This window comes from Siphateles boraxobius, unplaced genomic scaffold (genome assembly GCF_051911475.1).
Source record: "Siphateles boraxobius isolate OS27281-9 unplaced genomic scaffold, OSU_SipBor_1 130, whole genome shotgun sequence".
Taxonomy (NCBI): Eukaryota; Metazoa; Chordata; class Actinopteri; order Cypriniformes; family Leuciscidae; genus Siphateles; species Siphateles boraxobius.
The window spans coordinates 32,825,278-32,850,031 of record NW_027508734.1 but is presented as its reverse complement, the minus strand read 5'-3'; the positions used below and the strand labels follow the sequence as shown (position 1 = coordinate 32,850,031).

The 24,754-nt window shown below is 39.9% G+C and overlaps 1 protein-coding gene across 1 annotated transcript in view; it reads left to right on the top strand.

The window, feature by feature from the left end:
- cdh8 (cadherin 8) overlaps nt 1–24,754 on the top strand; it is a 96,360-nt gene that overhangs the window by 35,024 nt on the left and 36,582 nt on the right. The window contains exon 3 of the mRNA XM_077229268.1: nt 6,573–6,867. Within this exon, the coding sequence (XP_077085383.1) occupies nt 6,573–6,867 (295 nt within the window). The remainder of the gene's footprint in view (nt 1–6,572; nt 6,868–24,754) is intronic.

Here is a 24,754-nt window from a genome sequence, read left to right as displayed (position 1 = left end):
AGATGCTCATCAAGGTTGCTGTTATTTTATCAAAAATACAGAAAAACAACACTATTGTGAAATAGTATTACACTGTCAAAAAAAGTGATCTAACTTGAAAAAAATAAGGCAACCAATCACAGTCAACTTAAGTTACCTCAACTAATTTGCTCCAATTAAAGTCATTTAAAAAAAAAATCATCCGATGAGTAACAGGCAGTCCTTTAAATTTAAATATTCTTGTCAAGGCAGCTAAAGACTAAAGCATTTTACAATGCAAGGGGCTACAACAATTGTTCTTTCATCTCCATGTTTGTTTGCAATGCTAACTCTAAGATATGAATATTATTTGCCTCTTAAAACTAAGGAAAAACATTTTACCCTGTGTCACGGTGTGGTGCAGAAGACGAAGAATCAAAAGTTCCAATGCAAACTTTCTCACAATATAAATCATACAGGTACATCAAAGACGGGCAGAAGGTTCACACACACTTACTACAATGTAGATCGGACAAAGACTGACTGAACAGACGGAACTTAAAAACACAGATGACATTGATAAACAGAACACATGTGATACAGATGATGATGATGATTAACTAAACACAGGTGATACAGATGAACTGATAATGTCAAACTAAACAGAACACAACTGTGACACCCTGCTAGGCAAATGTATTGCATATAAAAGTTGCAATAAGGTACACATATACACATATATAAATCTCAAACATGAACTCTGAAAAATATGACAGGAAAATAACAGAGACCACAAAAGCAGCATACATTAAACCAGTAAATGCAGAGCAATGATCATTTTTAAATAATAGTTACCACTTTTTTTTCAAGCTGCAATGCATGCTGGGAACTGGCACAGTATTGATCAATGTAAAATAGTTTGTTCAGATAACTATTTGAACAGTTGTGACAACATTTGGTAATGTTTTGAACATATACATGATAATCTAGGTAGGGTCAACAAAATAACTTTTGTTAGCAACACATTTAGAGAGTATTCTTGTTTAGTTCACTCAAGTTAATAAAATGACTCATCCTGCTAAATCATATTTTGTACAGTGTACAATTTAAAATAACGTCTCTGGTTACGTATGTAACCTTAGTTCCCTGAAGGGAACGAGACGCTGCGTGAAAACGCTGTGGGAACGCCCCTGCGTGAGTGCGTCATGAAGCACGCATGAAATCAGTCCAATGGTGAGACGGAACGTCATAGGCGGGTGACGTCATCGACCAGGAAACTATATAAGCACCCCAAAACACAAGCGCATCAGCTTCTGATAAGACTGAAGCAAGTGCTCACGGGCATGCTGGCAGTATGGCACAGACACGCAGCGTCTCGTTCCCTTCAGGGAACTAAGGTTACATACGTAACCAGAGATATTCCCTTTCAGGAACTCAAGCTGCGTGAAAACGCTGTGGGAACGCTAATACCAACGTCGCCATACGAGCAAGTGTCCGTCGTGTGTAGTCAAGGCGCACATTCGGACGAAAGCATCTGCGCCCCTAGAGTGGAGCTGAAGTCAAGACGGTAAAACTTTACGAATGTGTGCGGTGAGGACCAGCCTGCCGCATCACAAACATCCTGAATTGATACCCCTAAAAAATAGCCTTAGAAGCAGCCATACTCCTGGTTGAATGAGCCCGGACAGCCAAAGGAGAAGGCTGCCCGGCAGACTCGTAGGCAAGTGAGATCGCCTGGACCACCCACTTGCTCAACCTCTGCTTAGATGCAGGACAGCCCTTCCTAGGGGGTCCAAAACAAACAAACAATTGTTCACATTTTCTCCACAGGGCAGCTCTGTGGACGTAAGCATCTAGAGCTCTAACTGGGCAGAGCAGATTTAGTTTCTCTTGGTCCGACGTCAAAAAGGGAGGAGGACAGAAAGCCTGCAGTACAATAGGCCTGACAACAGGGAGGAGGAGGGAGGAGGGAGGAGGAAAGCCTTAACCATGCCGGGTGAAAATTCCAAGCACGAGGGAGAGACCGATAGAGCTTGAATATCTCTTATTCTCTTTAATGAAGAGATAGCAAGAGGAAAGATAGTTTTTAGAATAACGAATTTCTCCGAAACTTCTTCAATGGGCTCGAACGGTGCTAGAGAGATACCTTCTAGAACAACCGCAAGGTCCCAAGTTGGCACCCTCGTGTGAACTGCTGTCCTCAGCCTCAGAGTGCCACGAAGGAAACGAGAGATGCTCCACTTAAAGGGACATGGTAAGCAGATAAGGCCGCCACGTACACCTTCAGTGTGGAGTGGGATAACCCTGTGGAGAAACGCTCCTGAAGAAATTCAAGGACTGCACCCACCGAACAGTTTATTGGGTCCAATTGGTGTTCCCCACACCAAGAGGTGAACATCTTCCACCTCAAGGCATATAATTTCCTAGTGGCCAGAGCTATGGAGTGGAGGATGGTCTCCACGACCTCAGTCGAGAGACCAGATTCTATGAGCTGGGCCGCCTCAGAGGCCAAGCCCACAACCTCCATAGTTCTGGGCGGGGGTGAAGGATCAACCCACTCGCCTGAGAGAGAAGGTCCCTCCTGATCGGAATCTCCAGAGGAGAGCCGTCGAGGAGAGAAATAAGGTCCGCAAACCAAACTTGGGCCGGCCAGTACAGGGCTACCAACAGTAGACTGACCCCGTCCCGGGGAACCCTTTCCAGAACTCCTGGGAGCAGAGCAATCGGGGGAAATGCGTACAGGCGTGACCTCGGCCACTCCTGTACCATCGCGTCCAACCCCAGAGGGGCTGGATGACTTAGGGAAAACCACAGTGGGCAGTGTGATGTTTCCCTGGATGCAAATATGTCTACCTCGGCACGACCGAAATGTATCCACAAGAGCTCCACCACCTCGGGATGGAGTCTCCACTCCCCGGGCCTCGGCCCCTGTCTCGACAGGATGTCTGCCCCCTGATTTAAATACCCCGGGATGTAAATCGCCCTTCATGAAAGAAGCTTCCCCTGGGACCATAGAATGATCTGGTGAGCCAGCTTGTATAACGGGCGCGAACGCAGACCCCCCTGATGGTTTATGTGAGAGACCACCAATGTGTTGTCTGACCGGACAAGAACATGATGACCTCTGAGGTCTGGGAGGAAGCGTTTCAGAGCCTGAAACACTGCCAGCATTTCTAGACAATTTATATGCCATTGAAGATGATGGTCCTGCCACAGACCCTGAGCTGGGCGACCACTCATGATCGCCCCCCAGCCTGTGAGAGAGGCATCCGTCGTTAGTGTTACACGATGACACGGAGCCCCCAACACAGGCCCTTGGGACAGGAACCAAGGTTTTTTACACATAGCCAGGGCGCGAAGACACCGTCGCGTGACCCTGATCATGCGGAGCGGGTTTCCCGTCGGGGAGAACCCCTTGGCCCTGAGCCACCACTGCAGCGGTCTCATGTACAGCAGGACGCAAGGTATAACGTTGGACGCTGCTGCCATCAGACCCAGAATTCTCTGATATTCTTTTACAGTAAGTGACTGGCCTAGCTTTGCCTGTTTGGCGGCTAAGAGAATCGAAGCTATACGAGCAGGAGACAGACGTGCCTGCATCGTCGTCAAATCCCAAACCACGCCCAGAAAAGTGGTCCTCTGTACTGGAGAAAGCACAGTCTTCTTGGCGTTGAGCCTCAACCCCAAATTTTTGATATGGGCGAGAAGCGAGGCGGGCTCTGAAGCGAGGCGGGCGTGATCTAAACTGAATCACGTACCCCTTCTCGATAGTCTGCAGGACCCATTGAGATACATTTGGAAGGCTTTTCCACCCTGCCAAAAATTCTACTAAGGGTACCAGTCTCTCGAGACCGGCCTCTGGAATATTTTGAGTGGCAGACACAGTGCCCTGTAACGGCACACCGGCAGGGAACAACTGGTATGACCGCTCTAGACCACTCCTCTGAGTGGGCGAGCGTCCCTCGGGAAAGCGCTCGCTGGGACCGTCTACGCCCCGGCACGCAGGCGGGGTTGGCAGAACGGGCCCCTGAGGGCACCGAGAGAGAACGGGCGCCGTGTAATGCGGCGAACACCTTCCCCTCTCGGTGGGGACCACCCTCAGCATCCTGACGCTTTTGGCGACAGGACTTTTTCTTTGACGAGGCCTTCTTGGCAACAATAACTGTCCTCAGATCAGCCCTGCCCCTAGACGACCCCGTCTGAGAGCGCTGCGTCTCGTCCCAGTTTTGCTGAGGAGGAGCACGAGACGCGACACTCTGTTTATGTTGCGCCCTGTGTGAGGAGCTACTCAACGGCCGGGGCCGCCTGCTTTTTCTCTTCCTGAAACCTCTTGATGACCGAATTTACTGAGTCACCGAAGAGGCCAGCAGATGAAAGCGGGGCGTCCAGGAGAAAAGACTTTCTTTTTCTTTCATCTTGGATAGGTTCAACCATAAGTGTCTCTCTGTTGCCACCAGGGCTGCCATAGAACGGCCCATTGATTTGGCCGTCTCTTTGGTGGCACGGAGAGATAGATGTGCTGCCTGACGTAATTCTCGAATTACATCAGTGCTAATTTCATCCCCCTCACTCACATCTTTTAATAGGTCTGCTTGATAAGCTTGTAATATTGACATAGTGTGTAAACACGCTGCCGCTTGACCTGCCGCCGACTAATCTTTGCCCACTAAAGCCGAGGTGTTCCTTAATGGCTTGGTGGGCAATGCCGGTGTCTTAAAAGACGATGCCGTATCTGGAGATAGATGACTCGCTATCGTTTCTTCAGCCTTAGGCATCGCCCCATAACCATACTCTTTCGCCCCAGAAATATTAGAATAAACAAATGTTTGCTGGCAAAATATTCTGGATGACACTGGTCTCTTCCATGAGGTGGCGAGGTCAGGAAAAAACGGAAGACACCGGCGTGGAGGTGCAGCACGAGAGGGCAGAAATCTTTCATCTAGTTTTCTCATTGAACGAGATTCCTGTCTACCAGCTGGCCACTCGATGCTTAATTTTTCTACAGCACGAGTGAGCACCTCCATAAACTATTCACTAGCAGGAGACTGAAGTGACGAGTCCCCAGTCTCTGCTGTATCAATACTTTCAGCATCCAGATCCTCAGAACTGGATAATTGAAGTGATTATGCCTCAGCCCGGGCGGAAGAAACCGCAGCGCGTGCTTCCAAACCCGGATCTGAGGCACTGGATCTACCAGGTAAGGGCTGAGATAAGGCAGAGCCCGTCTCAATCCCCGCTGATAGATCCATTTGCGATCCCCACGATTGAAGCCTTCGCTGTTCCTCGGCAGCAGCGGGACCTGAACCGCGGGGAGCGCGCACAAACCACTCTCCTCGAAGAGGGCTCGGCGGGAGTGGAGCGTTTTTATAGATAAACGCTCGCAATGCTCACAATCAGCTCCCTCGAGAGCTGACTGGGCATGCAGCACTCCCAAACAAACAACACACAGATTGTGTGTGTCCCCTCCCGTAATATAATGTGGGCAGGGATGAACACACTTTCTGAACTGCTGTTCGGTCGCCATGATATATATATAGTCTCTTTTTTATAGTTTATATATATATATATATATATGTGTGTGAAAAACTCCTGCCTACTAATTTCTAAGGACAAAAACACTTGAGACACAGACTTTTTCATACACAGAGTGCTTGCTGAAGACTCAGAAGCTGATGCGCTTGTGTTTGGGGTGCTTATATAGTTTCCTGGTCGATGACGTCACCCGCCTATGACGTTACGTCTCGTCATTGGACTGATTTAATACGTGCTTCATTTCGCACTCACGCAGGGGCGTTCCCACAGCGTTTCACGCAGCTCGAGTTCCTGAAAGGGAACTGCTTATTAGGATTTTTTTTAAAGGAAAAATATGATTTCTGAATTGATCATGGTACATAACATAAACAAATAAGATTTGTGAACTGTAGATGATCAGTAGATGATCAGCGATTCAATTGTTCTAGCTTGTACCAACCTTCCACTGATACATGATTTATATAGTGTAATATATAATTAAAATAAAATTAAAATGCCCAATGAATGCATTGTAAAGAAAAAATACAACAAACAACAATTTATTTATTTATTTATTTATTTAAATAAATAAAGTGAGCTAAAGCTAAAAGTGAGATAATATCTTTTTAAGCGTCTTTCCTTTTTGCTTGGCAGGTATTTGTCCGTCAATCCCAACCCCTCCTCCTTTTTTTTTTTCTTTTTTTTTTTGCACAGCCCAATTGCCTTCTCGTTCTGGAACTGTGACCTGATGACTGGTTTCAAGTTGGTAACAGGGTCCTGAGGCAGGTGTGAGCAGAACACTTTGACCTCCACTCTCTACTAGCGATGTATGAAGAAGTGAATGACAGACAGATGGGATACACAACCCAAGCATTACCTGGAAATCCAGGACTTAGCCTGTCCTTTTACCATTTACTTTTTTTGAACAATTCACCCGTCACAGTAAAGCACTAGAATCTCGAAGAGACTATGCAGCTTTGCACTTGGCGGTGGGCTTTAATTCTTTTATGCAATTGATTACAGGCATTGATCTGGTCCTGCTCGAGTGGTATTAGCTACATCTGGAAGTAGCCTCAAACCTCCTCCTTTGTTTCTCTTTTCAGCTCCATACGGATTTGGACGTGGGGAATAAGAACATCAAGTATGTGCTGGCAGGGGAAGGGGCGGGCACCATCTTTGCCATAAACGAGAGGACGGGGGACATTCACGCCATGAAAAGGCTAGACCGGGAGGAGAAGGCCGAGTACACGCTCACGGCGCAGGTCGTCGACAGAGACTCTGACCATCCACTGGAACCACCGTCAGAGTTCATCATCAAAGTGCAAGACATCAATGACAACCCCCCACAGTTCATTGAGGGGCCTTACAAAGGTTCAGTGCCAGAGATGTCCCAAGTGGGTGAGTGATCTCCTTTCATCATCTCCAGTTGTCTCAGCTGAACAATGACACGAGGCCCTTTATCTCACAGTGAAATGAAGCAGACAAAAGCTCTGACAAAATATAAAAGTAACAGGAATAAAGATGCCATGATCTAAGAATAGACAAAAAGTAACAGGAGGTGACAGGAATTTCTCATAACTGTGTCTGAAGATTGATACAACAATATATGTGTATGCTGGTGTCCAGTCATATTGTAACCTTACAAACTAGTGAACAAAGTTCAGCATTTAAGCATAATGGGGTCCAGAACTGAGATTGTCCAGTTTCACCATAAAAAAAGCTTTTTGTTTTTCAAGCTACATACTGTAATGTATTCATACTGTAAGTTCTCACGCATTTGTGTCAATGCATTCTAATGAATGTCTCCTTAAGACTAGTTTTAAATAGAGCTCATACTCTGTTGACAAAGCCTGCGTGAGCTTTCTCCGTACTATCCCGTGCCTGACCTTGAGATGGATTATTGAGTATGAGTAAGGTGGTGAAAGGAATCTCATAATAGTGCCACTTAAGGGATTCGTTATAACCCCTATGACATTCTGAAAGCCGTGTTGTGTCATGCTGAGAAATCCCATTTTCTCAGGAAAGTATACAGAGTTGGTTGTTGTGTGTTTTTCGACTCTTGCACAAAGATATGGCTGTATAAAGAATCTAAACTCATGACTTGTTTTGTTTTTGCTGTTTATGATTTATACACAACATGAAGTAATGTAATGCAACACTGTATATGTAACTATGTGCATTAATATAGATTATAGATGAGAGTACATGGAGTTACAGGAAGTGCCATTAATAAAATGATCAATGTAAAACAGAATTAAAGCTGCACTGTGCTTCAAGTGTTTTTTAACTCCCGGCCCAATGCTTTATTTTGAAGTGTAGAAAGCAGTTGGGGGAATATCGCTCTTCTTCAGGTACATTATAACCCAGTCATGTGTAACACTGGGCTTCCTTGTTTCCTTTAAAACCTTGACTTCTTCATATGAGCATTTTCTCCTCTGCGTTTGTTCTGTCATATTTTCTGAGCACTTAGAGCATAAAGAATTGGAGCTATAGGTGAGAGTCTTTCTCTCTGTTCTGCTTTCAGACTAATGCACTCAATTGAAATCCTCTGTGTAGTTTTCTGAGGGATTTGACAGTGAAGTGTGGGATATAGCAGACGGTGAGGGTGAAAAGCACAGTGATGATGGAGGAGGGCAGGAAGGGGAATACTGCAAAAGATGCCTCAAGTTTAATTCTTATACGATTGTTCTATCCTTTTGTCACTGCTGATCAATTAAACATTAGCTGATGTTCTCTTGTTTGCTTGAAAGGCATTCTCGATGCCTTGTTTTGGTCTTATAAAGTATTTATGTTGTGGGAGACACTCAGAGAGAGAATCAAAAGCTCTTTGGCTGGGAGAGAAAAACAACAAACAGACAAATGAGGAAGCCTCTTTTATTTCCTGTCTCATGTACACAAATCACAGAAGTTTACTTCTCACCCTGATGTAGAATGATTTGTTTTCTAATAAAGGTCTGACAATAAGTTTTGTGAAGAAGTTGTGAGGTTTGTTTGGGTTCCTGGAGTTCAGAAGATATGTTATAGGGGGCGCTATTAGGCACCTTCTGAAAGAGTACTGAATCTCCTGATCAAAAGACATGTGAAGAAGAAGCAGAAACAAGCGATAGCACATGTAACCAGATGCATATGTAAAATAACGCGGTCATCAACATTAAACAGCATATAAATAAAAACTGCTAAATGTTACTGAATTAAATGTCGACTCAGGACGAGGTATAGGACTGTGCAACATTTGAGGGTGTTGATGGTCTTGATCGACTCCATCTATGTTTTGATCATCGTTCTGAATCCGATCTGGATGCAGCCTTTGACAAAAAATGTGATTTTCTCAGCTTTTTGCTCAAAATTGCCTTTTTTTAAATGAAACTACCCACATTGAAGTATTGATAAAAAAGAAAGCATTAAGCTAGAAGAAAACTTTTTTTAAGAGGAGGGCCTGTTCTTTCTTTTGATATATTGCATGTTCAGATATTCATACAGCAAAATATTCTGGGGTAATGAAAAATTGTAAAAAACAAAAAACAAAAAAAACTGCCTGCCAACTTAAAAAAAAAACGCTGGTGGGGAAAGTTAAACTCAATATTAAAGTATTTGGCTAAAACTGTGTGTCAGTTAGTCTTTTCAAAATGTTGATATTTCTATACATTTAAATTCAGAATATTTGCTTTCAATTTTCAATACTTATTTTCAGTGTTGGGGAAAATTCCTTTTAAAAGCAATTCTTTACAATATTGCGTTACTCACTAAAAAAGCAACTAATTGCATTTGCAATACTTACTAACTTTTTATTGAAAGTAATGTTACATTACTTTTGCATACATTTTTCTCACCTGGGCCGGTCTTGCTTGTTTGTTTTTAATAACAAAAACACAACAGTTCTGCAAATTTGTGTCTGTTCAGTAAAGGGCTCAGCTCAGATTAGCCTTTCAGCTGTGCTGGACCGCAGAAGAATTGGACACAGGAGAAGAAAGTTCAACTCTCTTATTTCAGCAGTAAAAAGAAACACACACTTGTTAGTATGGTTAAATTGGATAATGAAAGATCAGCAGCAAAGACATTGATTATAAAATGAGATAAAATATATAAAGTATATTTGTGTAATTTAACATATTTAATGATAATAAGTTGCATTTCACTGTTTTTATTCATTTTGATGAATACTGAATCTTTTTGTGCAAGTGAGATAAGTAAATGCATGCTAACATTTAGTCAAGAACAACATTAACCATCATGTTCACACTGTGCAGTGTGCACACAACGCCTCTGCACTTACTCACAATTTATCTCAACATAGGGACAGGAAAGGGGTCAGTAATGCATTACATTAGTTACATGAAAAAAGTTAACTGATTACGTAAATTGCGTTACCTGTAAAAAATTAAACCCAACACTGCTCCTTTTCCACAGTATCGATACTCAGTTACCAGCTGCTTTCTCGCTCTCTCTGTGAGTTGACAAGTCTCTTTTATTTTCTCATTCACATCATTTCCAAATTTTTTTTACACAGAGTTACTGGGTGATGAGTCTACTTTGAGTGTGGTCAAAAGTAAATAATCTTGCCCATGTGTTATCGGGTATTGAATATATTACTATATAATACTAATTATATATATAATAGTATTGAATATTTATATTTTTCAAGGTACTATTATTGTAGTTAAAAAATTCCAGTGTTGTGACAACACTAGTTAGTTACAGTGTATTTATAATGAAAATAAACCCACTTAAAGAGAAAGAGAAACCAATGGTAGTGTGAAGTCATCGCTCAAACTAATGATTGTTTTTAGTTGGGTAGTATGTATAAGTAAAATAATGCAATATAATACACATAATATAATGCAAATACTGCTCAGATATTACTGTACTTTGCGTAATGTCATCAGCAATCTCCAAGATCTTTAGATCATCAAAGCTTCGAGAGACCAAAGAATAAATGAGTCGAAAGGCCATGTGAGGCGACACAAATCATTCACCTTCTCAACTATAAACATTTCATGAAAGGTCATGGATGCAAGTTTTCCCTCTAGAATATTGTATGTATATCTCAGAAATTATCTAATTTTTCAATTTATCTTTGAATAATTTAATACTATTACTCGCTGATGTTGGTCTGTCCACAATGGGCAATGATAACTCATTCGCACAGATTGGACAAATCATGGATTACGGAGTCTGTTTTTTCACTAATAGGGTCTTTGACTCTAAGGCCAGTACAAGCAGGCGAATCCCCCCTTCAAGTTTTCAAACCATATGCTGGCATTACAAAGCTCCCTGCCTTCTGCTGCTGACAAGAGGATTGTTACATTGTTGAAATTAGCAAGTCTACTTGAAGTGACTATTGGGGTAATTAACGTTGAGTCGTCCATACCGCCTCCCTTCCACGAAAGAAGGTGTGAATGACAATAATTGCTACAAGGAAAAATAAAGCCGGGAAAGTTGTTTTTGTCATCTGAAAGTCGATTGTGTGTGAGGCGTCGGTGACGGGGCTTCATTATGGAGTCGGGTAATAAAGTCGGGAATAGACAGATGGCACATGGCTCCTCCGCCCTGCTTGCTGTGTGCCCGGTCTTTCCTGGCAAAATGAACCCATGTACGGAGACACAGTGCGCAGGAATGTGTCAGGATCTCCTAAATTGGAGTGCTGATATAAAATTGAAGTGACGTTAATGGATTACCCAGAGTTCATTTGCATTTTCAGAGTTATTACGGGCTCCGGTAACAGGGCTAACAGGCGAGGGGTCTGTTCTTCTAATAACATTTCTGATTATGCACGCCATATTCCTGGCAGGTAAAAAATAAATAAGGTCTTGTCAGGGGGATTTTTGACAATGATTTGGAAGCTATTTTCTGAGGCATATTTATGGAAATATATAACACATTTCCAGCATACTGCTCACACATTTTAAGTTATCAGACCATGTACATTTACAGTCTGCACACTGCCTTAAATACGCTAAAAAAAATGTTGAATATATTTTAATGGGTTTATTTTACAGGTGTGTATTCCTGTGCATGGTTATGTCAAAAGTGTTTTTTTTCTGTTTTTTTTTTTTTTTTTCAAAATGATTCCCTAATAAACATGTCATCTGATTAATAATAAATACTCACTTAGGAACTTAAAGTGAAGATAAAAGTGAGCAGAATGCAGAAATGAAAGGTTTATAATTTTAAAACATTACTGCTACAAGTTGTCTATTATTTAAGCTGTAAATTGCCATTATCTGTGTTTTATGGTTATGTTGTCAGTGAAGTTGTAAAATTGCATATAACTTTAGACCAAACAGGTTGGTAAGTGATTTTTTTCTGACACTAAAATCATGTTAATGCACATTTTTACATCTTGTGGCTATGTGGCTATACTAAAACGGTAAATATTTTAACGATTACAGATTATCCTCATTCATTTCTATTTTTAGTACCTCACTGTAACTGTTTTTTGCTTCTTCATGTATGTGGTAAGTGCTGTGGATTAGGCCTTACTTGTATTAAACCTGGACTATTCCTTTAATGCTCAACTCTTGTTCAGTACTTGAAACTACAGCTTTTAATGGATGAAGCTCATGGTTTAAACATTTACATTTTGAATTACATTCACCCCTGCATCTGACAAATTACTGCCTTCAGAGCAGACTTCCTCAGCTGCCAGCCCAGGAGAAAGCAGATATTATGTCTGGCTCAAAAGTTTCTTGATATGCTTAAATCTCTCCAAGAAATATAGCTGTATAGCATTAGTTGAGCCTTGTTGTTGTTTTCTAAAATACGTTGTATATAAGAAATGTGCAGGGCAACATGTCAAGGGCTTATTTTAGTAATAGTGCATCTAAGTTTGCCCTGCTTTGATAGTTTAAGCATTCTGCAGATAAAGTCATCCCCTTTTGTAGCTCTTTAACACTCTAGGGCAGCTTGAGTTGTGATCTAATTATACCGAGGTACATGCTTTACATTCAGTATCACGCCAAATACTAGAGACTGCTTTCACATGAAATTGTCAGAGCCAAAGGCAGTATGTAGGTTTTTGTACAGTAATTACCAGCTTCTAATTATTCTATTTTGCTGACAGTATCTCTAATGACATAATTCCTGTCAAGACCATGAAAATACATGATTGCTTGGCCAAATTTCATATATGTTATGTTCTGTTGAATAAGCCATGACAGATGCAGACTATATTTGTTGCTAAGCTCATTATGACATATATGGTAAAGGCAGGGCTGCACGTAAAAAAAAAAAAAAAAAAAAAACATGTTTGCACATAGCACTTATGCTACAGAGGTTAAGTGTAGAAGTTAAAGGTTTTATTCTGAAATATTATATTGTTATGATAATAATTTGTTATTTCTTTATTTTTTTCAGAAAATCTTATGCATTCACTGAGAGAGAACAAACTACTCTACACTTCTAAAAATATATATATATTTCTTATATTTTTAACGTATTATAAAGTCAGTTTCATTCATACTCATTTATTTTTCATTTATTTATTTTGTCAGTTCTGTACTCTCCATTGACAGCTCCACAACTACCAGTATGGCGCTTAGTGCCATAGAAAAACTAATCCATATGAATTGAGTGGTTTAATCCAAATCAGATTTTCTGAAGAGACACAATCGCTTTATATGATGAACAGATTTAATTGGGGCTTTTATTCACATATATATATTGATCAGCAAACATAAATAGAAGCTCAACCAAACATGCTTGACACGTAACAAACCTCTTGCGGAAGCTCAAACATCCTGCGTAAAACACGAGAATGAACCTCATTGGTTCTCACACGTCAAGCAAGCATAACAAAAAAACACAAAAAACAAAACAAAACCTTTTTAACCCTTTCACACGTAAGTTTAAAATATTCTAACTGACCCCCCAGCGTGAGTTTTTCAAGGAGACCGTTATTTAGAACTTGTCACTTTAATGTTTCCATGGTGACGCGTCATTGCTTGTCATGCACAACACAGCGCTGAATGAATGATGATCTGCTTTTATGTAATTTTTCCTTTTTTATTAAAAATATACACAAATGTATTAGCTAAAGCATGAAACACTGATATTTCGATTGTCATTTCTCACGAAATACATGAAAGTGAGTGGCCGGTGAACTGAGAGAAGAATAGGGTAAAATGTAAAGCTACTTACACAACGTGTATCTGATATGAATAAAAGTGTTGTCTTATTATAATGGAAAGGATTATTATTGCCGCTTCCATAGACATCAGTGTGTATTTTACAAACTCAAAATCATTGTTTTGCTAGTACTTATGTGTATTTAAGTTTCTGAAACCTAAAATAAACATTATGTGGTTGAAAACACTAAATAGTTGTGATATATGACAGCACTGAGTGCGTCCTTTTCTGGCTCAGCACCAGTCAACGCGCGAAAGCACGTTTGAATTTAGCAGTTGATCACGTGATGCACTGACCGTTCTAATCACACCGGTGTGATCGTACGCTCCAGGGACCAGCCAAGACTGATCACACCGGTGTGATCGTACGTGTGAAAGGGTTAAAACATTTAAAAAACTGGATGTTTTGAACGTTCAGAGAACATTAAGAAATGTCAGAAACATTTGCATAGCTCAATTCGAACATTAGCAAAACGTTGTCATAACACATTTTTGTTAGCTGGGATATTTCTCTGGTAGTTTCTAACAGTTTACGGTTTCATACTTGAGCATGTAATGTGGTTTGTGGCGGTGGCAGATGGAGGAGGAAGTAGGGGGTGTTGGGCCTTTAACATGGTGTGCAGCTGGGCCGCTGCGGAAGCACATCTGGTCAGACTCCACGCTGAGGTTTGCCCATGGCCTCAGCTGGGTTTTAAGGGTCAGTGAGTTAACCCACTGCAGCCAAACCACGTCCAGCCATCTTCAGAAAAGACCACTAGGTAGTGGTCAGCAGAAATGTGTACTACTTCTACTCAGAAAGTTTGTGTGTGTGTGTGTGTGTGTGTGTGTGTGTGTGTGTGTGTGTGTGTGTGTGTGTGTGTGTGTGTGTGTGTGTGTGTGTGGCTGGTAAACCCTACATTATGGGGACAAAATGTAAAATGTATTTATATAATATATAATATATACTTATATAACTATATATATATATATATATATATATATATATATATATATATATATAGTAACGTAGTTAAATAAGTTAGATATTTTCACAGAGAAAGAATCATAACAATACATACACTATCTATATCATATGATAGGATATATTCTGTTATAATGATCCTTTCTCTGTGAAAAGATCTCACATCTTTTCCTCTCGTTTCATAGGATATTCAGAAACAAGCTGTTGCTGTTAAAACGGGGCTGGACTTCTTTTTGCATAAAGCCTGGCTTTCTTGTCAGTTATTATTATATTTATATATCTGACTTATAAATCCACATAATTCACCAACAGGTGTGAGTGAATTGGATTTTCAGTTGAAATGGCCTTGGTGAAGAAGATGTAAGCAATTCTTCCCGTAAATGTGCTACTGTAGTACTGGTTTCTGCACAATTTCTTTGAAACCACCTCTCTCGCTGCCTGGACATCAGCGCCATACATAAAATGTGAATCATGAAAAAAGAGCTTACAAAATGATCCTACTCCACTCCACTGACTCTGCCCCTTATCCTACTGCAGTCATGTTCGACTGCTCATGAAAATAGATGAAAGCACAATAGACAGTTAAATTCATTTCTATCAACTCTCTTTTTGTACTATTTTTTTTTTTTTGTCCTGGTTATTCTGACAAATAACAGGTCTTTATGAAAGCTAACTTCATCTACAGTACCTGTATATGTCTTTCCATTTTTGAAGCATACATATTCACTGTAATTTCTGCTATCATTTACATTTTTACATGTATATTATTAATTTAACACTAAGACAAAATATGGTGTACATGTTTTTTTTTAAGGTTTAAAGTGAGCTATTAGTATCTAACATTCTACCCATTAAGGATTGCTTAGACTAAAACCAGTGCAGTATTCTTGTTCTAGAGCTAAGCATAATACCTCAGAATGTATTTTCGAAAACCCACACATGCACAGTAAATTATGCCACTCATTGTGCTTAGCATAAAAGCAAAATTGTATGATCATGTCAGAACTCAAAAGAATAATAGACAAGAAACGTTTTTTTTTTTTTTTTTTTATACAGTATGCTTTTCAAAAGTTATCCCTTTCACAGAGGAGAACAGCAGAAAAGAAGTAGGGGTAGAAATAGACAGCAGGTGATGAAAAAGCGAGGAGAGAATGTTTTCGCAGTTGGGCGATGAGGAGAGGCCATAAATAGCCCAGGCCACCACTAATGGGCCAAGGGGGGTATTGTGTTGGCTTAGAGAATGACACTGATGCCATATGACAGTGTAATCAGCACTGAGGTGGACACTGACATTATCTGTCTCTCATGATAAGGGAAAGCATGGAGGTGAAGCTAACCTCACATCACTCAAGAGCTATCTTACTCATCCTAAATGTGAGCTGAATGATAGATACACACCATTTTTCAATGCTCCAAAATGAGATGGAGTACTCGTTGCAGTTTCAGTAGCCCTAATTGACCTGATTTACCGCAGATTGGAAATTATCTCGGAACAAAAGCCATGAAATGCAGCCAAGAACCTTCAAAAACTGTTGAAGCTTAACATATTTGCAGTAGCTTCTATTCAGCTATTAAATCGCTTGAACTATACAATGAAATATTTGACTGAGTAGTGCAAACACATTCATGGCATGTCTTAAGAAATATGCTGGATCCACATTCATGAGACCTCACTATGTTTTGTATTTTCTTCAAATTTTAAAATGTTATTTTAAAATGTAAAAATGGGCTTGCCAGATCTTAAAAATAAGGTGGATTACAAGTTAAAATTGCCACTTTTTCAGGGTGAGCAAAAAAGATGACGCCATTGCTTCAAGTGCTCATGTTCCGGCATACAGGCAACAACAATACAGGATAATCTCACGCACTGAAAATGTCAGAAACTGTCAGTAGCTTGTCGCATTCAAGTGGGCGACTTCAAAGGGCGTTCATTTGCATTTTTTAACTAGGAAATTTGTTTCTAATAATTCTGATAGCACGTTAGGGCAGCATCAGTGAAAACAGGCAGAGATAATGGTAGCTTAAGCAACATTAGCCGTACAGAGTGCCAACAAGCTCTTTTAGAAAGGCAATTTGGAAGCACAACAAATGACATGTGATACTTTGTCTTGGTCTGAAGTTTGCGCACAAATAGTTGCTATTGACCCATCTTTCAGAATCAACCTTTTTGAAAATCCATATGTTGAAAAGAACCATTGTTTGTGAAGCAGTATGGTACAAAAGGATTACCCTTACGAATAAAGATGTTTTTTCAAGTGTTCTATTAGTATGCTTCTTTTAAACTAAAAATAAGAAAGTATACTTTCAGTCTACATTTTATATATTTCTCAAAAATGTACTTTATTTACTTCTCAGAAATATACTTAAAAATACACTTCAGTGTACTTGACTTATACTGAGAGAAAAGTCCAAGTATATTTGGCCTGTACTTGAACTAAATTATTTGATCGAGATATACTTAAAAGTGTAATTAAGTATTCAAAGTATACTTGGTTTGTAGTTGCGTTAACTCTTTTCATCAAGTAGCCTATTAAATATACTTTTTTTTTTACATAGTTTTTTCATATAAAGACTTTTGAAACTTACATTGTTTGATAATATTGATTTGAATATTGATATAAAACAGATATGTTTCTAATTCTGCATATCAGAATTTTTGTGTAGGCTAGTCCACTGGTAGTGTACATAGTAATTTACTTTAATTCTACTTCACTCTTTCCTCACCATTGACTGAATTTTCCAGTTATCCATGTTTTCACAGTTATCCGGTAGGGAGCGCTATGACACATCTTCTAGTACAGAATCTCCGGATCAAAACACAGGAGAAGCAGCCGAGACAAGTGATAGAAGATTCCTCACTCAATTGTAAAATAATCATCAAACAGCGTGTAAATCAAAACTGCTTAATGTTACCAAATGAAATGAAGCGTAACCCATGAAGAGAAAACGACTGTGAAGCTTTGGGGTTGTTGGACTCGATCTACTCCATTTGTGTTTTGATCATCGTTCTGAATCTGATCAAGGTGTAGTCTTTGACAAAAATGTGATTTTCTCAACTTTTTTGTTCAAAATGTTGCCTTTCTTTATGAAACTTACCGACATTCAAGTGTTGATAAAAAAGGATGCATGAAGCTACTAAAATGTTTTTAAAATTAGTTAAAGTACAGTTAAAGGTATTTTTCAAGTATAAAAAATAATATCTACATTTGAACATAGTACTAGTAGTATACAGCAAGTGCAAAAATAGTATATAAATAGTAAACTATAAGTATAATGTTGTTCACTTGAATAAAACTTAGAAGTATACTTGCAGTAAACAACTAAACTAGTAGTGTGTACACATGTGTACTTTCATAAACTAAAAAATGTACTACTTGTATTAAATAGTAAACTACTAGTATACTTATAAGTTCACTTTTAGTACAGATACATTACAAATGAGAAATCTAGTTATGTACTTAATGTTTACTACGGTTACACTTACCGTACACTTAAACGTATACTTTTATATACTAAAAGTGGGCCAATTTAGTCCCAAGCAGTATTTAAATAGTAGACTTAAAAGTTTACTACAAGTACACATTGATATTAGTATACTTACTACATAAAGTATACTTGACAATATACTTGAACATTACTTAAGTGTACTTCATAAAATGAAGTATACTTCTTTTTCGTAAGGGTGGTGCCAAACTTATGAGATTTTAGCGGTTTTCTTTGGGACATTTCCTTTTGAAAATGAAATTTAACCAAAATGTACTCAGTGACTCGAATGGCAGGAGTCTATGGAGACTCTTATCTGTATTGGTACATCTCAAAACACAACACCTGTAATGCCTCTTTGGTGCAGACATTGTACAACACCAGCTGCTACAGCGAGGATAAGAAATGGCGGACACTGTGCTCTCACTCAGGGCTGTGGGTGCTTCTCAATATCCCTCCTCATTCCTTGTTCCTCAGTCCTCCATCCTATGACCCGGAAACCGATCGAGTTCAGCCATCTCGAAGAACATCTCAATTCTCTAATTGCACCATGAGGCAGCGAGGATCGAGGAGTGAGGGGTTCCAGAGGAGTTAAAAGTGTGGATACACAGGTGAATCCTTTGCGGAACTGTTTTATCGACTAAACGTGACACAAGTTTAAATTATCCTCCCCCTTTACATCGGTCACAATAATTTTAATTTATACTTTACCGTTGCAGTTTATATAAACCACACATCTCACATATTTGAACGGGGTATCTTGCTGTATTATTATTTATTATGAATTTCTTAAATAACCAAACTTTAACAACATAGGGGCAGATCCTTTGAGCGCTGCTGATGACGCTGTGAAGTGACACTCGAGTGATCAAGTATTCCAATTCCAATAAAAAAACTTTCATTCGATTCCTCTATTCTCATTTTCTTTCCTTGCAGCCTTCCCTGGGTGGAGGGTAGAGGGACAGGGGGTGGAGCTGAGACGCGAGGAAAGGAAGCGAGGAAAGGAAACGAGGATGTACAAATAAGAAATGAGAAGCACCCTATGTCTATGCTAATAGAGAAGATCATCACTGGCTGTGGGCGGGGCCTGAATCAGCTCGTTTGAAGAGACTGCTTTTGATTTAGTTAGTGGATTTTTACCATTATAGGTTGGTTGTTCTCACACATTGGTTGTCAAACCAAAAGTGAATAAAAGTGAATTTTGATTGTATTTGGAGGCAGTGGTCAGCAGAAATATTTACTACTCTCATTCTGAAATGATCAGCATTTATGAATATGCAACGTGTGAGTTTGTGTGTTTCCTTGAACACAAGCATTTAATATGTTTACATACTGTATGCATTTAATATGACTGAGATAACCACATCAGGTTACACTGTATAACTCTTTGTCAGATCCGGTATAAATAGCTCTGTGTTTTAACAAATAGTTAGATAGATTTGAAATTTGTCTATGGATTTCTGTACCTCTTTAGACCAGACTACCTTGACTACCAGACTACATGAGCAGCATTCGGTAGAGGACAGCTGAGATTTTGGTGAATGCTTGAGTGTTCTAATCTACACTCTTGCCGGTGGCACTGCTTATTTATATCTGATATGACGCCTGGCCGCTTTCTCACAGACGGCCCTCTGTTCAAAATCTCCTTCGTCTATTAATTATGCAAGAGACACAGTGTGGATATTTAATGTTGCGTCAAGGCTTTCTTTTTCACTCCTCACCCTAGGACCTTATTTCATTGTGCTCCTATTTCTACTTTTCTCTGTGTTTTTCTCTTAATTTCCATCATCTCCCTAGTACAGCGATAAATCCACAGTCTGCCTCAGGATTTCAGTCTCTCTCTCTCTCTCTCTCTCTCTCTCTCTCTCTCTCTCTCTCTCTCTCTCTCTCTCTCTCTCTCTCTCTCTCTTTATAAACGTTATTAAGCAATGGCATAGCAGCAGTATGTACTCCCCATAGGCATTGAGCATTGCCCTCCCAAATTAAAAGCGCTGATTGCATCCTGTGGGCAATGTTTTTTTTTATTTGCTCTTTATAGTCATTTTATTGGTGTATATTCTGATGAGCAGCAGTATTCAGAGTAATTGCACAACCACAGAGAAGCATGTGATCAAGATCTCTCATTGTGCCATTACACATAGGCTTTTCAAGCGAAGGACAACCAGAGCTCAAACGCATTTGTGTTGCTCGGGCTAACCGGGATGATGTGTGAGGAAAAAAAGGTGTTTGAGGAAAGGTCTCCATGAAAGGTCTTCTTACTGGGGTCGCACCACAGAAGATTCATTGGTGGCTGTCTGGGTTGGAGGGATATAAATGTGAGGGAAATGCATCCATCACACAGCGCAGATCTAAGCTTAGAGGAGCATCCAATCATGGCTCAGAATAAAAGGCTAGGCATAAAAGTGTGCACCGCAAGGTCATTTGAAAAAGAAACAGCTAAGATGGAGAGATCAAACGGTAAATCTCTACTGCATTAAGTCTTTGTGGTTCTCACAGGGGACTGGCCCATTAAAGCAGGCCTGTGCTCCACTGAACATCTCCTCTACTTATGAAAAACGCTGTCATCTCCCCCCTCCTGTCTCAAATAGCTACAATCCAAACATTTAAAAACAGGTTCTTGTGGTTAAACCTGTTGCATCATTCAGGTTTGTTGATTGTCACAATTCAGATTTTTATTGCAATCCATCCATCTTTGACATCACTTATGTTTGGCTCTTACAAGAGCTACGGTGTCTACTCAGGTCTTCTGGCTAATTGGAAGCACCTATGGCGAAGAGAACCCTTTTTAAATGGCACACTTAATCAGATATTTAAGAAAACCCATTCATTTTCTATGTTTTTCCTTTCTTTTTATCCATCATTTATTTTAACAAATCCCTGCAGGTATATGCGTGTGCAGGTGTATATGCTGGTTTATATGAGAGTATGTGTGTTCCCTTTGATGGATTGCTTGTCAGAAGGCACCAGGAGCGCTTCCTATGGCTGACTGAAACATTTACTCACCAGTCACGTTCGCTGGGTTTGGTCTTACCTTTGAGAAGCTCTCAGCAAGTGTGTTAACCCTTCTCAACCAGGCCATTTTGTCTGAGGCCAAAGGTTTGGTTTGTGAGATTCCCTTTTCCCTCATACTACCAGTCAGGGTGTAGCCGAAGCCATCACTGCATCCATATCGTATGCAATTGTCATGTCAGAGGTGCTATGTTAGGTGCCGTTACTATGGCAGGGAGATCAATGCCTCCGTCCACTCCCACGTCCCCCCAACTCCTTTGACCTTGATGCTTTTCATCCCTGTCTGACTGCTCTGCGAACACCATGATAGTTATATGTCAACTTTGATGGTCCCATCATGCTTACAGGAAGTCAGACACTCCGTTAGCTCATTGCCTCACCTTTACACCACACACACAGAGACACATACACTCTTCCACCTGCTCAGTGCTGCTGTTTATCGCCTATCCTTTCCTCTTTTCACTTTTTCTGGTGAGGGGGTGCAGACTTGGCGGGCATGCTTTGTGATGATCACAATCACTTCAATGTGTCATTTATTCTCCTGAGTGCTTCAATACTTATCTCAGTCTAGACACAGCCAAAAACTGAGCTGTAATACACCCAGTACGTCAAGCCAACTAGAGGGCCAGAAATATTCCCTTCGACCACATTGGAATGGCAGATGTGTTGCACTGCGTGAGGCAAATGGTCACACCAGATACGGACTGGTTTTCGGATGTGTGTGTATGTGTGTGTAATTATTAATATTTATTAATAATTTAATATTTTATAGTATAATAATTTTATTTTATTTATTTGGAATGTGGCAATGTCATATGCCATGCCAATGAACAAAAAAAAAAAAAGCTTTTTGCCAGCGAACACTTTATATGGGTTTGGTTCATACAGGGGTAAAAAATGGACCACATGTGTACTCTGCTGTATATTTAATGCAGTGGGCCTAATTTTCTGCCAAATGTCCTGGACATCTTGTTCAGAAACATGGCATCACAGATTCGATCAAATACCAACAGATAAAAAATCAAAATCTGACAGCCTGTTCTAGAAATATTGTAATGGGCCATGTTTGGATCTACCAACAGGACAGTGATCCAAAAACAAAGATCAAAATCAAAACAAAAATGGGTCACTGAGCACTAAACCAAGCATCTGCAATGGCCATTATTAGTCCCTGACCTGAACCCTAAAGAAAATGAGTGGGCTGAACTGAAGAGAAGAAGCGCCAACATGGATATGGGAATCTGAAGGATCTGGAGAGATTCTGTATGGAGGAATGGTCTCTGATCTCTTGTCGGGTGTTCTCCAAACTCAGCAGGCATTATAGGAGAAGACTCGGAGCTGTTATCTTGGAAAAAGGAGATTGCAAAAAGTACTTAATAAAAGGGGGCAAATAATTGTTCCCAATGTGTTTTGGAGAAAAAAAAATATTTCATAATGTGATTTTCCCCCCACTTTCAATTATTTTACTTCAATAAAAGGTTAGTGTTTTGCATTTAAAAAAAAAATAATCAAAAGAATAAACAATGGAGATTTATTTTTTACAGCCATCTTTGATCATATTTACCAAGGGGGCAAACAATGCTGATATTGATTGAAGCATCTGAGCACTGTGTGTGTGTGTGTGTGTGTGTGTGTGTGTGTGTGTGTGTGTGTGTGTGTGTGTGTGTGTGTGTGTGTGTGTGTGTGTGTGTGTGTGTGTGCGTGCGTGCGTGCGTGCGTGCGTGCGTGCGTGCGTGCGTGCGTGCGTGCGTGCGTGCGTGCGTGCGTGCGTGCGCAATATCACAAAGGTAGGATAACAATATGGCTCTATATATCAGCACGGCTGTGATTCGGTCATAGGCACGAGACTGCAGGCCATTAAAAGTTTGGGTTATGTTAGGGTGCATTTATTTTATCAAACATAAAGTACAACTGTAACCATTATGTTATGTTAGAGTCATCATCATGGACTTTTAGTTTGTTTTCAATTCTAATCATGTGTTCCTTTGTTCAGTTTCCCCCCTTCTCATTTGTGTTCATTGGCTTCTGCTGTGTCCTAACTATCCTCATTTGTGTTTGCTTTATAAGTTCATTCATTCTCTCTTCGGTCTATGTTACATTTAGTGTGTGTTGCCCTTCCTTTCTTTTTATTCTTTGTATTATCGTCATTAAAGGGTAACTAAACCCCTGGTCCGAGCCTGACTCCACCCACTGGCAATATTTGAAAAATGCTGGAAAAGTGGGCAGAGCCCAGCGGAGGGGTGCGTGCACCTGAGATACATATCTCTGTAGGCAAGGGCGTGGTTAGTTGGTACCCTCTGACATCAGAGGGTGCCACAACTTCCAATAGGAAAATTAAACTGCAGTAGCCACCGTTCAACCTGAAGAGGGCAGCACTCAAACATGTTTACACTATATATTGTAGAATTAAAACACTTTAAATCCAAATGTCAAAAAATGTACTTGAATCAATGAACAGCATTTATGAAGCTCCATTCTTACAGATCATTAACTAAAAAAAGTTGATTTAGTGTTTAGTTACCCTTTAAACTTTGTGTTGAAATTTTACTCATCATCTTCGTGTACCTTCATGCAACTACCTGTGACAAAAACAGCAATATTGTGAAATACTATTACAATTTAGTGTTTTCTATGTTAATACATTTTTAAAATGTGATTTATTCTTTTTTTAATGCAGAGCTGATATAGGAGCCATTACTTCAGTATTTAGTCTCACATGATCCTTCAGAAGTCATTCTGATATTGTGCTCAAAAAATATTTCTTATTATTATCAATGTTGGAAATATTTTCAGGATTTTTTTTTAATTTACACCGAGCAGCAATATCATATATGTGGTTAAAGTGTATAAAGGCATTTGGCGCTTAGAAATATTTTTTCATGTAGCTATTTTTTAGTATATGACTTGTTTACTTGCCTTTCTGTCATTTGCTTTTTTTTCTAAGTGAGAATGAAACAGAAGAGAGCAGAACTCCAGGCAAATCTTCTCTGGCGGTATTTTTCTGGTTTGACAGCACATGCCACCGTTCTGACAGGTCTCATGTCTGACTTGTTATATATTTCCAATGCAACTAGATCAACTTTATTTTTATTTGACTTGTTCTTACAAACAGCGCTTGGAATGTGAGAAAAAATGTCCACCTTCACCATGTCCTCTTGACTTACTCTCCCTCTCATCGTAACTTATAACGTACTCTGTTCTGTTTTATTTTGTTCTATCTAGGGGACAATTAAAAATGTGAAGTATAGCAATTTGTCTAGAAATTACTTGACAGCATCCTCCACAAATCCCGCACACATTTCCTTAGAACTAATTAAAATGAATCAATGACATGGCACTTCAAAATGGCTGCATATGTCAAAGTCATCAGCAGCAAGCAAAGGACACTCTTAATTGTTTTGTTCCTGTGGTTCTTGTAAACAGCTTGTCAAGGACTGCATTCAAGCATCCATGTTACACAAGTCTTTTTTTTTTTTTTTCTGCCTCAAATGCCTTTCACAAACACATACTTTACAACCCTTGCCGCCCTGCTGCCACATTAACTCACCCCAGGCTGGTAGCATGTTGTGTTAAGTGTTGGTTGTCTTGCTGTCTCATCAAAGGCCATTAATTGTACCAAAGTGATGGTCACTTACACTACATCAGCCTGAGGCCTCTTTTTCCATGAAGGAATCAGATTTCAAAACATTGACAGCCGTAAGTAGAGTCT